Below are 12,285 nucleotides of genomic sequence, written 5' to 3'. Positions count from 1 at the left end.
AGCCTGATCCCATGGGGTGCTGGGGATTTAAGGGCACCTGGAGGAACACCTGTCAGTCCATGACTACAGACAGCCTTTGGGTGTGCGTGGGAGGGGGAGGGCGTAAATGGGGGCATTTTTCAGCTCTTCATATGAGCAAGATGAAGAGCTGAAGGTGGCAGGTGCCAGGTCTCTGCAACAAAGCTCACACATAGAAGCTGAGCTGGTAAAAGGTTACACAGGGACCTGGGTGGGGTACCCACAGTGCTCCTTAGGAGAGTTATCACATCGCCATGAAATGGTACCCCAGCACCCCACTGCATACGGTTGCCCTGGGGAAAACTGAAGACAGAGGTGGAGAAGAAGGTCTTTCTTTAAATGTTTATATATAATAATACCCCAGAAAAATGGACTCTCAAGGCCTGTTCTTGTTCAAGAATTAGCATGCAACTTAATGTGTTTGTGTCCCTGGGGCATGTCACAGAAGTAATGGGGCAGTGGGCTGTTTAGTATAAATCATGGACTATTTTTACTGAGCAAAGCAGGAGCATCTGCGTCTCTGGTCTGTTCCTTCAGACCAGAGACGCAGATGTTTCAAATTCTCATTTGACTTCGTGTGAAAACATCCATCCCTTTCAGGAGAAATGAAACACAAAGCCTTGAAAAATCAAATAGAAAAGAATCACGAATCTGATGGGGAGATACAAAGGTTTCTAAAAAGAGAACTTGTGGGCGGGGGAGAAGAGTTTGTTTTGAAATGTAACCCTGGGAAGATGCTCTGATAAGATGCTGATGGTCTCTGAACCCAACAGGAGAGCAAAGGATGGGTGGAGGAAGTCTTAGAATTCTCTTCAAAGCAACCTAGGAGAATGTGCAGCTTTGAAAATACAGCAAATAACTGAGAGGGAAAGAGAATAGTGCCCAGTAGATGTTTGATCCAGGAATATAATTTTAAGGCTTTGTCGTGCAGGATTAAAAGAGATGAATGTACACAGACCATGGTTGGTACCCAGGAGCCCTAATCAGCGCACTGGGCCCCGGTCTGGAAGGCTGTCATGGGGAGCCAATGCCCAAGAGGCGAGACAATAGAGTCAAATGTTGCCTATGACTCAAATAGGGCCAATAACGGAACTTTAGGTTTCTTTGTGGATTTTTCTTTAAGGTATATGAATTTGGGGAATTGATTTTTAAAGGCAGTTGGGAGCTTTGAAAGTAAAGACAAAAAAAGGGAAAGGGAGACTATGTGATATTTAAATTATTCCTCAAACCAGCCCAGACAGATAAGTGGCATTCTCCTGTTTTACAGATGGGAAACTCAGGGCTTGAAAACATTAAGTCATTTTCCTACACCCCAGTTCATTAAGTGGAAAATGAATACACTTCACTCTTTACCCCTTCCACCCACCAACAAATATTTATTGAGCACCTACCGTGTGCTTGTTCTGGACTCTGGGGAACCAGATGATTATTTGAACCTGTATTTAGCTGATCCTGGAGGCCATTCTTTTTTCACCAGTGTCTAGTGACAAAACTCATTTAAAGTTGAGTTCATGAAAATTTGGATTATACTATAAGAGATTCACATGGGAAGGAGAAAATATAAAAACAAGAGAAAGGTATGGAACACTTAATGCTTCTAGGTTTAAGGGCTTAGTGGAGAGAGCCCAATCCATTTTGCCTGATACTTAAAGAAAATAACAGAAACAACAACAAAACTAATAACCTTTTATGGTTTCATTTTCTCATTATAAAATTGAAAAGAAGTATAAAGAAACAAAAATTATTTTTCAAGTTATAAGCCAGAGAGAATGACTGTAGTTATATTAAAGTATGTTTTTCAGCCCCCTTTTCTCTCTTTGGCTGTTTAAATATTTTTTCTTTTGGTTTTAGTTTTTAGCAGTTACTTATTTATTATGTCTATGTGTGGTTTTCTTCATGCTTATCTGGCTCTGGACTTTGTAAATCTGTAGGTTGATGTCTTTCATCTGTTTTGGGCATTTTTCAGATATTATCTCTTTACATGTTGTTTTTGCTCCATTTTCTCTCTTCTCCCTCTGGGATACAATAACCCTTGTATACTGATCATAAAGTCTAGGTGAATTGTTCGTCTTGTCCGGGCCTGCCCAGCTCCCACACTGAGAAAGAAATGAACGTGATCATATGAGAGCCGTGATGGTGTTAAATTTCTTTACATTTAAAAAGCGGGAGATATGACTAATACATGCATTTTCTATTATGAGTTTTTCTTGGTAATTCTGTCCAGTGCCGTTGTTAGCAGGCTCCGTATCCCTGCCTTTTCCATTCAGTGAAACATGGACGGATTCGATTCTAAAATGGAATGCTTCAGACTTTTAATAGCTCTCCTTCTCTTTGATTCTCTCTAGTCATTGAAGAAAGAAACTGCTCAGACCCTGGGGGCCCAGTCAATGGGTACAAGAAAATAGCAGGTGGCCCTGGGCTCATCGATGGGCACCATGCAAAAATTGGCACTGTCGTCTCCTTCTTCTGCAACAGCTCCTATGTTCTTAGCGGCAATGAGAACAGAACCTGCCAGCAGAACGGAGAGTGGTCGGGGAAGCAGCCCATCTGCATAAAAGGTAACTTGCAAATATTCCTGAAGTCTATAGAAACAGAGGTGGGGCTGCTGGACTTGGGTAGCTCCCATACATGTTTTGGAGTCCCTGGGAGAATGCCTTTCTCTCTTACATTCTCACGGGAACCATATATTTATTAATCATAGGTTGAAACCATCCCTAAAAACACTTGCCTCCGCTTTGGATCGCCAAAGGACCTGCTCACCCTAGTCACAACATCTTGATGTGATTGAGAAAAGTGATGTAGTTATCAGAGCAGTTTAGGAAAGATAATAGCGCTGCAAACCTAAGGACAGAATTGAAGCAATCGATAGGCATTTTTTAAAATCCTCACCTGAGGATATTTTTCCATTGCTTTTCAGAGAGAGTGGAAGGGAGGGAGGGAGAGAGAGAGGGAGAAACACCAATGTGAGAGAGACACACCAGTTGGTTGCCTCTTGCACGTGCCCTGACCAGGGCTGGGGATTGAGCCTGAAACTGAGGTACGTGCCCTTGGCTGGAATCAAACTGGGGACCCTTCAGTTTGTGGGCCAACACTCTAACCACTGAGCCAAACCGGCTAGGGCTCTATATGCATTTTTATAGCTACATTTATCAGCTCTCTGTGTAATGTTACGTTAGTGCGGGAAATGAAACAACAAAATAGACACAACATTCCTGCCAGACTAGGTGGAGGGAGGTTGAGATGTTAAAATGTTTAAAAACATCTTTAGGAGACAGAAAACCCTCGAGCTTTCAAGGCAGAGCTGTAGGAACAGATGAGTGGTGCACGTTCAGGGAAGTGAATGATCCTATTGCCTGAGATAGGGACAGATGCATGAAGCGAGGAGGGCTGGAGCCAGGCTGGGAGGCTGGGGAGGACTTGCAGAGGCGAAGAGGAGCTGGGATGATAACCCAGTCAGAGGAAAAGGGAGAAGGGAAGAGGTGTGGGCAGAAGCGAAAGAACCACGTCAACTCAGAGTGAGGCAATCTGGGGATCTGGGAGGTAAATGAGAAAAGGTGGTTTGGGACCAGGAAAAAGTGGAATGTTGCGCAGAGAAGCTCGGCCCTGACCCCTTGGCAGTGGGGATGTGCACTTTCCTACTATTTGCTCCAGGTCAACAGCCCCTCTCTTTGAGGGGCTGTTTCCAGGGAAGAAAAGCGTGTCCTTGGCCTAGATTATCCAGATAATTGCCTCAGTCCTCTAGTTTCCCTTCTGGGTATTTGTCAACAAGCCTAATCATGGGAAAGGAATGAAAGAGAATGGTTTGTGAAAAGACTAAATCACTTTAGACTTTAGCCAGAAGCGACTTTCATCCCCACCCGCACAGACTCCGATTCTTAATTTCATTAAGCATGGAGGCGGTGTTGCATATGTCCTTGGAGATTTTTGTCAGCTCTTCTCTTACAAGTTAATACAACCAAAGTTCCCTAGGTTGCTAATTAGATGAATGTTGGCTGCTTGATTGAGAAAGTGAGATGGGTAGGATTTCTTTTTACTGGTGAGGAAGAAAAGACTTCAAAATTCAACAGGGCTTTGACTCGCCCTCAACTGATTGTTGGGAGCCTTCTTTGCAGAGAAGGGACATGGAGGAATCAGTTACCCAAGACTCACTGGTTGACCCTGCTGTCCGCTTTGAAACGAGAGCCTTGTGATTCCCCGTGTTGGGCCAGGCTTCAGAACCTTCGCTTTGACTTTTGTTCCATTTTGACCAACTTTGCTAATACTATTTATGCGAACAGATAACCCTAGTCTATTAGCCGCAGCTGTTCCAGATCACGCAGGTGGAGCAGCCCTTCCGACGCGTATACCTGGGCCCTTCGGAGGGGTGTCAGCTTAGAGGAAAGGCAGAGCGCCCTTCTGCCAAGGCAGCTCTTCTGTCTGAGCTGGGCTGACATGTCCCACCTCAGAGAGCCTGGGGGATGTGCAGGGCCAGGAAAAGGTGGTCAGGTGTGAATCTGAACTGAATGATGTGAGCAGTTAAAATGGAAAAGGGTTATCCAGCATCGTCTCTTTTTTCCTTAGCCTGCCGAGAACCGAAGATCTCAGACCTGGTGAGACGGAGAGTTCTTCCAATGCAGGTCCAGTCAAGGTGAGGCTGAAACACCCGAACTCTGCTTTAAAGGCGAAGGGAATGAAGGTTCCCTCCCACCCCTTTTCCCACTTGGGTTTGGCCAGACAGCCCGGGGTTTCTTAGGGACACACAGTGCTGACTGGCCATGAAAGAAAAGGGCTTGTTAGGTGGCGACTTGTTAGCCAGCTGCGTGTAGCCAAGAGGTAGCGTTGTTGGAAGATGTACAGATTTCACTGGATCGTGGGAAAGGAGGCGGCTTCTGGGAAGCAAGGCTTTAAGATGACCTTTCATGACCTGGATTTCAATACTTCACTCTTCCTGTAATTTCTGTGCATTTATTATGGCAGCTCCTAGGGAGATGGCACTCCTGCCAGGCGTAGCCAGCTGTGGCTCGGGAAGATGTTCTTGGTGGGAACCAACCAGGTGAGGCAGGCTGGTGGAGCCCAGGAACTAGAGATAAACGCCCAGCCCTGAGGAGGGCTGGCTGTGAGCTCTCAGTGTGCCCACCCAGCCTTACTCCTGGAAAGACAGAGGGGGGCACCCGGTGAGGAGAGAGCAGACCCATTTCTACTTCTCCCTCCCTTATTTTATAGGAAATACTCTTCTCATCTCACCTCCCAGCATTCTCCCCTCACTCTCTGCGCTCCAGCCACACGGGCCACCTGGCTTTCCCTGCATCCCTCCAAGCACCGTCTGCTTCAGAACCTTGGCGCTTCTGTCTGGAACCTGCTTCCATGGAATTTCACCGAGGCTTAACGCCTCCTTTCCTTCAGTTCTCCGTTCAGATTTTACCTGGCAGAGAGACCTTCCCTGACTATCCTTTAAAAAATAACAACCCCTCTCCTTCACCCTGACCGCCCAGCTGACTTCTTTATCCCGCACTCTCTGGCCTTTACTATGTTTCACTTTTCACCTTAGCATCCATCTCTACCTGTTGTCTCACGTAGTTTTTTTGGTTTATTTCTTCCATTCCCATTCCCCCAATCCACCCAAAAATGTAAGTTACATGTTCAGGAGCATTTCATTTCCCCTTTTGAAAAGAAAGATCATCATAACATCAGTCTTGGGGCATTGTTGTAAATCTTAAATGCAACACTAACTTTGGGTGCTTTCTGTGTGCCCGTTGCTCTTCCAAGTGCTTTTATTTGTATTAACTCATTGAATCCTCACTACAGCCTCTGAGGTAGGCCTTATTATCATTTTATTACACATTTATTACAGATGGGTAAATTGAAGCTCAGAGAAATTAAGGACCTTGCCCCAGGTCACACTGGTAGGAGAAATGGCAAAGCCAGGATGCAGATCCAAGGTTTTCAGGGTCTGAAGTCTTCAGGGTCTGCTCCCTTATGCACTAAACTTTAGCTAGGCCTATGTAAAGGCCTTAGCAAATCACCTTAGTCTTATGAACACCGTCAGTAAGAGCTATTGTTTTTGGATAATGAATAATGAATGCTAGTGACTAAAATTAACCCCAACCCCAGCCGAGTGACCTGAAATGTTCGTACATTAGGATATTCATCCACCTCTCACCCTTCCTCCGTCTATTTCAGTCATTTCTGGCTTTCCCTTTACTGTGGCAGTGGAGTCCAGATTCCTCCCCTTTTTCTGATCTTTGTGATTCACCTGGGCTGCACTGTCAGTGGATAAGCCTGATATACCTGTCCTCGACAAGGAGACATCTTATAGAGGGGGCCCTGAGCTGTTAAAAAAGACCTCGGGCTTTGCATTTTTTTAAAGCAATTGTAATGGGAGGTTAGGTGCCAGGTGCCGCATGCAGATGGGAAAGCAAGCCTAAAACTTGGTTTTAAGGACTTTCTGGAAGACAGGCTGCTGGAGCGGGGATATGCCTCTCTCCAGCACCCAGGCTTACCCAGGAACCCCCAAGGACCATGTAGACCTTCCACAGATGGCCCAAGAGATGAGCTTGTTCACAAGTCCAGGAGCTCCCTGAACTGCAGACGTGGTTCTGAACACGAGCTGAAGATTTGTGGAACGAAATCCATGTGGATGGGATATCTGCTCTGAGCAAAGCCCTGTAGAGACACATGAAATAGATCACTTGAGATGATATGAAATTGGTGTGGTGGGGACAGCGGGTTGGACTCATGATGTCTAAGTGCTGCATTGGGTACCGTCCTAGCTTCCTGTGTGCCCTCTGGACTCCCACTTACCTTTCTGGGCTTCCTTCCTCCATTTAATAAGCAAAGATGAGAACATCGGTTCCTAAAGGAATTCCAGCTTTTCAGTTAACAGTCATTATGCACCAATATAAAATGAACACAAGCTGTATGATGTGTGTACACCTCCCCCAAGAACCCCAAAGTGGTCTCCATGGGCTTCAACTTCAGGCTCATTTAAAAAAACCTTTCGACATCTACATACAATGCTCCATATTTTTCCCAGTCAGTGTGCCCTGAGAGAAAGCTCTATTCTCTGAGGTGTACTAATTATATCTGCTAATTGCTAAATCAAGCTACTGTAGCAACACAGTTTAGTTCAAGTCAATTTCTAATATTGCCCCATTATGATAATGGTAGAGAAAAAAATACGCCTGGATTTCTCTCATTCAAATTAACTTCCTTTCCTGTTTAATTTCACAATTAATTTTGTGTGTGTGTGCATGTGCAGTGTTCCTTTGGATAGCAGCTCTTATGTCAGATGTTATCCTCTTTGGTTAAAATCCTCAGCACCTGGAGACATGCCAGAAATGGAAATTGAGAATAAAATGAAGGGTGAAGTGTGCATGATAATTTGCTCAGTGGTAGAGGGGAAGTGTGAGTGTGTGTGTGTGTGTGTGAGTGGGGGCAGGGGAGAGAGGAAGGAAGACAGATGATGGAAGAAAAAGGGGCGAGAGATAGGATCCATTGTTTTCTTCTTCTGTAACCAAATGTCTACATGGGGACTGACGTGGAACTAAAAGGCCGTGCTGACTGTCTCGCTTTGCCCTCCCTCTGGCCCGCGTGCCCCGATGCAGGGAGACCCCACTGCACCAGCTGTACTCCTCGGCCTTCAGCAAGCAGAAGCTGCAGGGCGCCCCGACCAAGAAGCCCGCGCTGCCCTTTGGAGAGCTGCCCGCTGGGTACCAGCATCTGCACACCCAGCTGCAGTATGAGTGCATCTCGCCCTTCTACCGCCGCCTGGGCAGCAGCCGCAGGACCTGCCTGAGAACCGGGAAGTGGAGTGGGCGCGCCCCGTCCTGCGTCCCGAGTGAGTCGAGGCCCGCCTTTGGGCGGGAGCAGCTTATATCCTGCACGGCTGCCTGTGAAAAGCCATTGAGCCCCTTTCTGGGAAAAGTTTCTTGCCCAAAGGAATGGTACTCTAATACTTTTCCTAGCTTCCACAGTTAGTAATTCCTAGTGATTCCACAGTTAGAGCTTCCTTCCTTTGGCTTAAACTTATTACCCAGGAGAAATTAACTCATTAAATCTTAGATAATTTTTTGAGGGGGGGGGCCTACTTTCGCGTGGATAATTCTATTATATTTACTTGGAGAAAAGGGAGAGAGCAGTGGGGAAGGGGCTAAAGGTGCCCGGTAGCTTCTAGTTATGTCATCTTGGTTACCCTGTCTAAGCCCCATTTTTCATCCTTATTATCTAATGGTATTAATTAGGTTATTGTTATTCATTAGATATAGTAATTCATTAATTACTCATAAGGTTGTAATGATGATTACTGAGATAATATGTAGAAGTGTTTGGAATAGGGTCTTGCCCATACTAAGCTACCTTCCCCATCCTCTTTGTCAGAGGAAAACAGTGTGGCTTAGTTCATGGTGGTCCCTTTATAATGACAGGCATAGTATTTTGAGTCTAACTGGTTTTACACATCATCTCATTCTATGAGATGATTGCTATTACTATACCCATTTCGCAGACAAGAAGACTGGGGCTGTCAGAAATTAGGTGACTTGCCCAGTAAATGCCTGGGATTGGAAGTTTCCAATCTTAACCCTAGACTTTATAGCCAACCATGTCAAGGTGATTGAGTAATATTTAAAAAAGCAAAAAGAAAAACACGTTGGATGCTTAGTGGTCTTGACACCAATGGGTTTGTGCTCTCTTGGTTGTGTGACACATTCCCCTTTTGATGGGAAGGTCTGAGTTGACCTTACTGAGCCAGTGCTTTCTCCATAGTCTGTGGAAAAGCTGAGAACGTCACTGCTCCAAAGACCCAGGGGCTGCGCTGGCCATGGCAGGCGGCCATCTACAGGAGGGTCAGTGGGGTGCATGGTGGCAGCCTGCACAAGGACGAATGGTTCCTGGTCTGCAGCGGAGCCCTGGTGAATGAGCGGACTGTGGTGGTGGCTGCCCACTGCGTGACTGACCTGGGGAAGGTCACCATGGTCAAGACGGCAGACCTCAAAGTCGTCCTGGGGAAATTCTACCGGGATGACGACCGGGATGAGAAGACCATCCAGAGCTTGCGGGTGAGAGGGGGTTGCAACCTGAACACTGGGTCTCTGGCTCAGCAAACTCCCAGCATAGGAGAGCAGTGACGGTGTCAGCCCTGTCACCTTACTTAGCACCTTAGCACCTTAGCACCCAGCACAGAACCTGGCATGGAGCAGGTACCCAGTATTTCATATTGACAACTACTAGAAAGGGGGCACCTAGAAAAACTAAAGAATATTTTCCCTTTCAATTGTTTTAAAAAACAAGATAGTAACAAATATCTATCATTGTGGTCATCAAAAGTTAACCACTTATTATGGTGTTTAGGGCACTGTAATAGGTAGGCTTTGAGAACATAGAGAGGTTTTATCCAAGATACTCCTAATCAATTTAAAATATTCTTCTCTGTTTTCCTCCCTGCCTCCTTCTCTCCTACTCTTCTATCTACCTACCCACCTATCCACCTATCCATCCGTCCATCCATCCATCCATCCGACCATCTACTCATCTGTCCATTTGTTCATCCATTCATTTATCCGTTAATCCATCCATCCTTCTATCCATCCTTTAATCTGTCCATCCATTAATCCACCCATTCATCCATCTGTCCATCTACCCACCGACCCACCCACCCACCTGTTGTTGAGCTCCTATAGTATATGCCATTCACAGGGGATAGATACAGAACTGAATAAGGCATGGCTTTTGCCCTGAAGAGTCCACAGGCTAGCGGTGAGAGACAGACTAGTGTATCATGATTAGTTCAATTCAAAGACGCCCAAAATGTAGGTGAAATAATAGAGCATATACATAAAATGTTACAAGGTATCACAGATGTAAGTTCCTAGAGGCCCCCACCAAAGACAATGATCAGCAAGGAATGGGACAATCAAGAAAGACTTGTGGAAAAGGCCCGTGGAACATCCTATCTTCCTAGGTTGAAGGTAAATGAAATGTTTACAATGGACCAGGGATTGCAAACTGGTAGCCTGCAGGGGTTTGTGTTTTGATAGGGCTAACATATTTTTAAATCAGTTATTTGCCAACATTTAAAAATCAGGTCTCAGATTAAGATCCACAAGCTATTCCCTGGCAAAGTTAGAATGCTGGCCTCGTTACTACGTGGCCGTGGTGAGCTGGAGCGAGGTGGCAGTTGCCCACTTTAGACGGAGCGTACCTCTCATTCTCTGCAGCCTCACCTGTCCACCCCTCTTATTTAACACCCTCTGCCAGGCCCCAGGCGGCATTTCAGTTTGCAACCCTGGAAATCCGGCAATTGCTTTCTGTGATCCCTTGAGCAAAATACCTCCAAATCCAGCTGTCTCTTAGACATCTTCTCCCAATCATCAGCCCTGGGCTTGCCTGCTCTTGTCCACCGTGGAGTGGGCTGTTCACCATTGCTGTCCGTTCCTTGCATGTGTAGATTTCTGCAATCATTCTGCACCCCAACTACGACCCCATCCTGCTGGACGCTGACATCGCCATCCTGAAGCTCCTGGACAAGGCCCGCATGAGCACCCGCGTCCAGCCCATCTGCCTCGCGGCCACGCGGGACCTCAGCTCCGCCTTCCAGGAGTCCCGCATCACCGTGGCCGGCTGGAACGTCCTGGCAGACGCGAGGAGCCCCGGCTTCAAGAAGGACATGCTGCGCTCAGGGGTGTTCAGGGTGCTGGACTCGCTGATGTGTGAGGAGCAGCATGAAGAACACGGCATCCCAGTGAGTGTCACGGACAACATGTTCTGTGCCAGCGGGGACCCTGCCAGCCCCTCCGACATCTGCACGGCAGAGACGGGGGGCATCGCGGCTGTGTCCTTCCCGGGACAGGCGTCCCCTGAGCCCCGCTGGCATCTGGTAGGGCTGGTTAGCTGGAGCTATGACAAAACATGCAGCCACAGCCTCTCCACGGCCTTCACCAAGGTGCTACCTTTTAAGGACTGGATCGAGAGAAACATGAAATGAGCCTCGGCCCGCTGCGGAGCTCGTCTGCACGTCCGTCGGTGCGTGCGTGTGTTGCGTGAGGCAGTGTGGACCTGAGGTGTGATTCTGCCCTTGAATTTGGCTGAGCCTGGGAGTCTGATTTCAAGGAGAGAACTAGTGGAGGGTGAGCAGAGCTCACTTTCTGGTAGGCCCCTGCCTCCCTGACTGCTCAGACTTTTTAGAAGACACCTACTTGCAAGAACTGAGTTTCTTCTAAAAAGACTAGTTGAACAGCAAAGTAAACGTCCCCATTAGACCAACCTGGGGGCCTTCCCCACTTGCCCTTCAACGGTGCAAATGTCAGGGTCAGCTCTGGTTGAGAGAGGGTTGACCAGGAGGCCTGGGCTTCATGGGGTCCCTTCCAAGGCTCCAGCCAGACCAAGTTCCAAAGACCTGCCTATGGGACAGCCCAGGAAAGCGGAGCCTGGGTGTGATGTTGATGTTGACTTGTATGTGGTCCTGTTCCTTCCTGAACCCCTGTACACATTTTAATAAAACACAGGTTGGCTTCTGACCTACAGAACAAAGGTGCTATGGCTCTCATTCCTGCACGCTGCTTCTCTGAGGTGCATGTGTTAGGGCCAGTGGCTGGGTGACAGCCCTTTAAAATAGATCCTAAAGGTATTATTCCCAAAAATGCACATGGCAAAGCTGATGCCATCTTTTCAGTCCTAGCCCTTGGAGTTCGCCGGGTCATGGGCTGGGGGAGGAGGGGCATGGGTGCCACCAGACAAGGCACAAACGGAAAATACGAGGAGTTAGATGATTTCTAGTGTTTCCTTAGTTTTTTTTTTCTAGGTCTAACACAGAACCCTGCTTTGAACCTCCATAAATCTTTATGACATAGTTTTATAGCATCTGAATTGGAATCACCTCTTTATTCTCCTAAATGGAGATATGCTAAGAGACTGTAGCTTCGCTGTTTTCTATAACTCCTGTGATTTTCCTTTCAAGTCCTGCCTCCCCACCCCTGCTCCCACTGGATAATGGACATAAAAAATGAACTCAAACCAGTCCAGTCCCTGAAGTGGCCTTTTCAGTAACATTCTCTTTTTGGGGGACGTACATCTTTATCTTTTCTGTCCTGCTCTCCTCACCAGTGTCTTCCTCTCCAAGACGGTTCCACGGAGGCTTATGTGAGGTTAAGCACTGGGATGAAGTTCTTGCTGGTTCCTGGATGTGTGATGAGTCTTCCCCATTACTGGGCATTTTGCTGACATGGACATTGGGTGCTGGGGTCTGTAACCACTGTAACTTGTGCTGTGTTCTCTCTGCTTCCCTGGGGCCCA

The 12,285-nt window shown here is 47.0% G+C and overlaps 1 protein-coding gene across 6 annotated transcripts in view; it reads left to right on the top strand.

Moving 5' to 3' along the window:
- The window catches only part of PAMR1 (peptidase domain containing associated with muscle regeneration 1), a 64,079-nt gene extending 52,548 nt beyond the window's left edge, over window positions 1–11,531 (top strand). For 4 of the 6 annotated variants that reach the window (XM_016206218.2, XM_016206220.2, XM_016206219.2 and 1 more), the window contains 5 exons: window positions 2,364–2,576; window positions 4,579–4,645; window positions 7,602–7,834; window positions 8,761–9,053; window positions 10,442–11,530. In XM_016206218.2, coding sequence (XP_016061704.2) covers window positions 2,364–2,576; window positions 4,579–4,645; window positions 7,602–7,834; window positions 8,761–9,053; window positions 10,442–10,978 — 1,343 coding nt within the window. In that variant the 3' untranslated portion in view covers window positions 10,979–11,530. Of the gene's footprint in view, window positions 1–2,363; window positions 2,577–4,578; window positions 4,646–7,601; window positions 7,835–8,760; window positions 9,054–10,441 lie in introns of all 6 variants that reach the window. The other 2 variants (XM_016206216.2, XM_016206221.2) reach the window with 1 other exon arrangement.
- The last annotated feature ends 754 nt before the right edge of the window (window positions 11,532–12,285 follow it).

This window comes from Miniopterus natalensis, chromosome 11 (genome assembly GCF_054644295.1).
Source record: "Miniopterus natalensis isolate mMinNat1 chromosome 11, mMinNat1.hap1, whole genome shotgun sequence".
NCBI classification, from domain to species: Eukaryota; Metazoa; Chordata; class Mammalia; order Chiroptera; family Miniopteridae; genus Miniopterus; species Miniopterus natalensis.
This window is presented reverse-complemented; position numbering and strand designations above follow the sequence as displayed.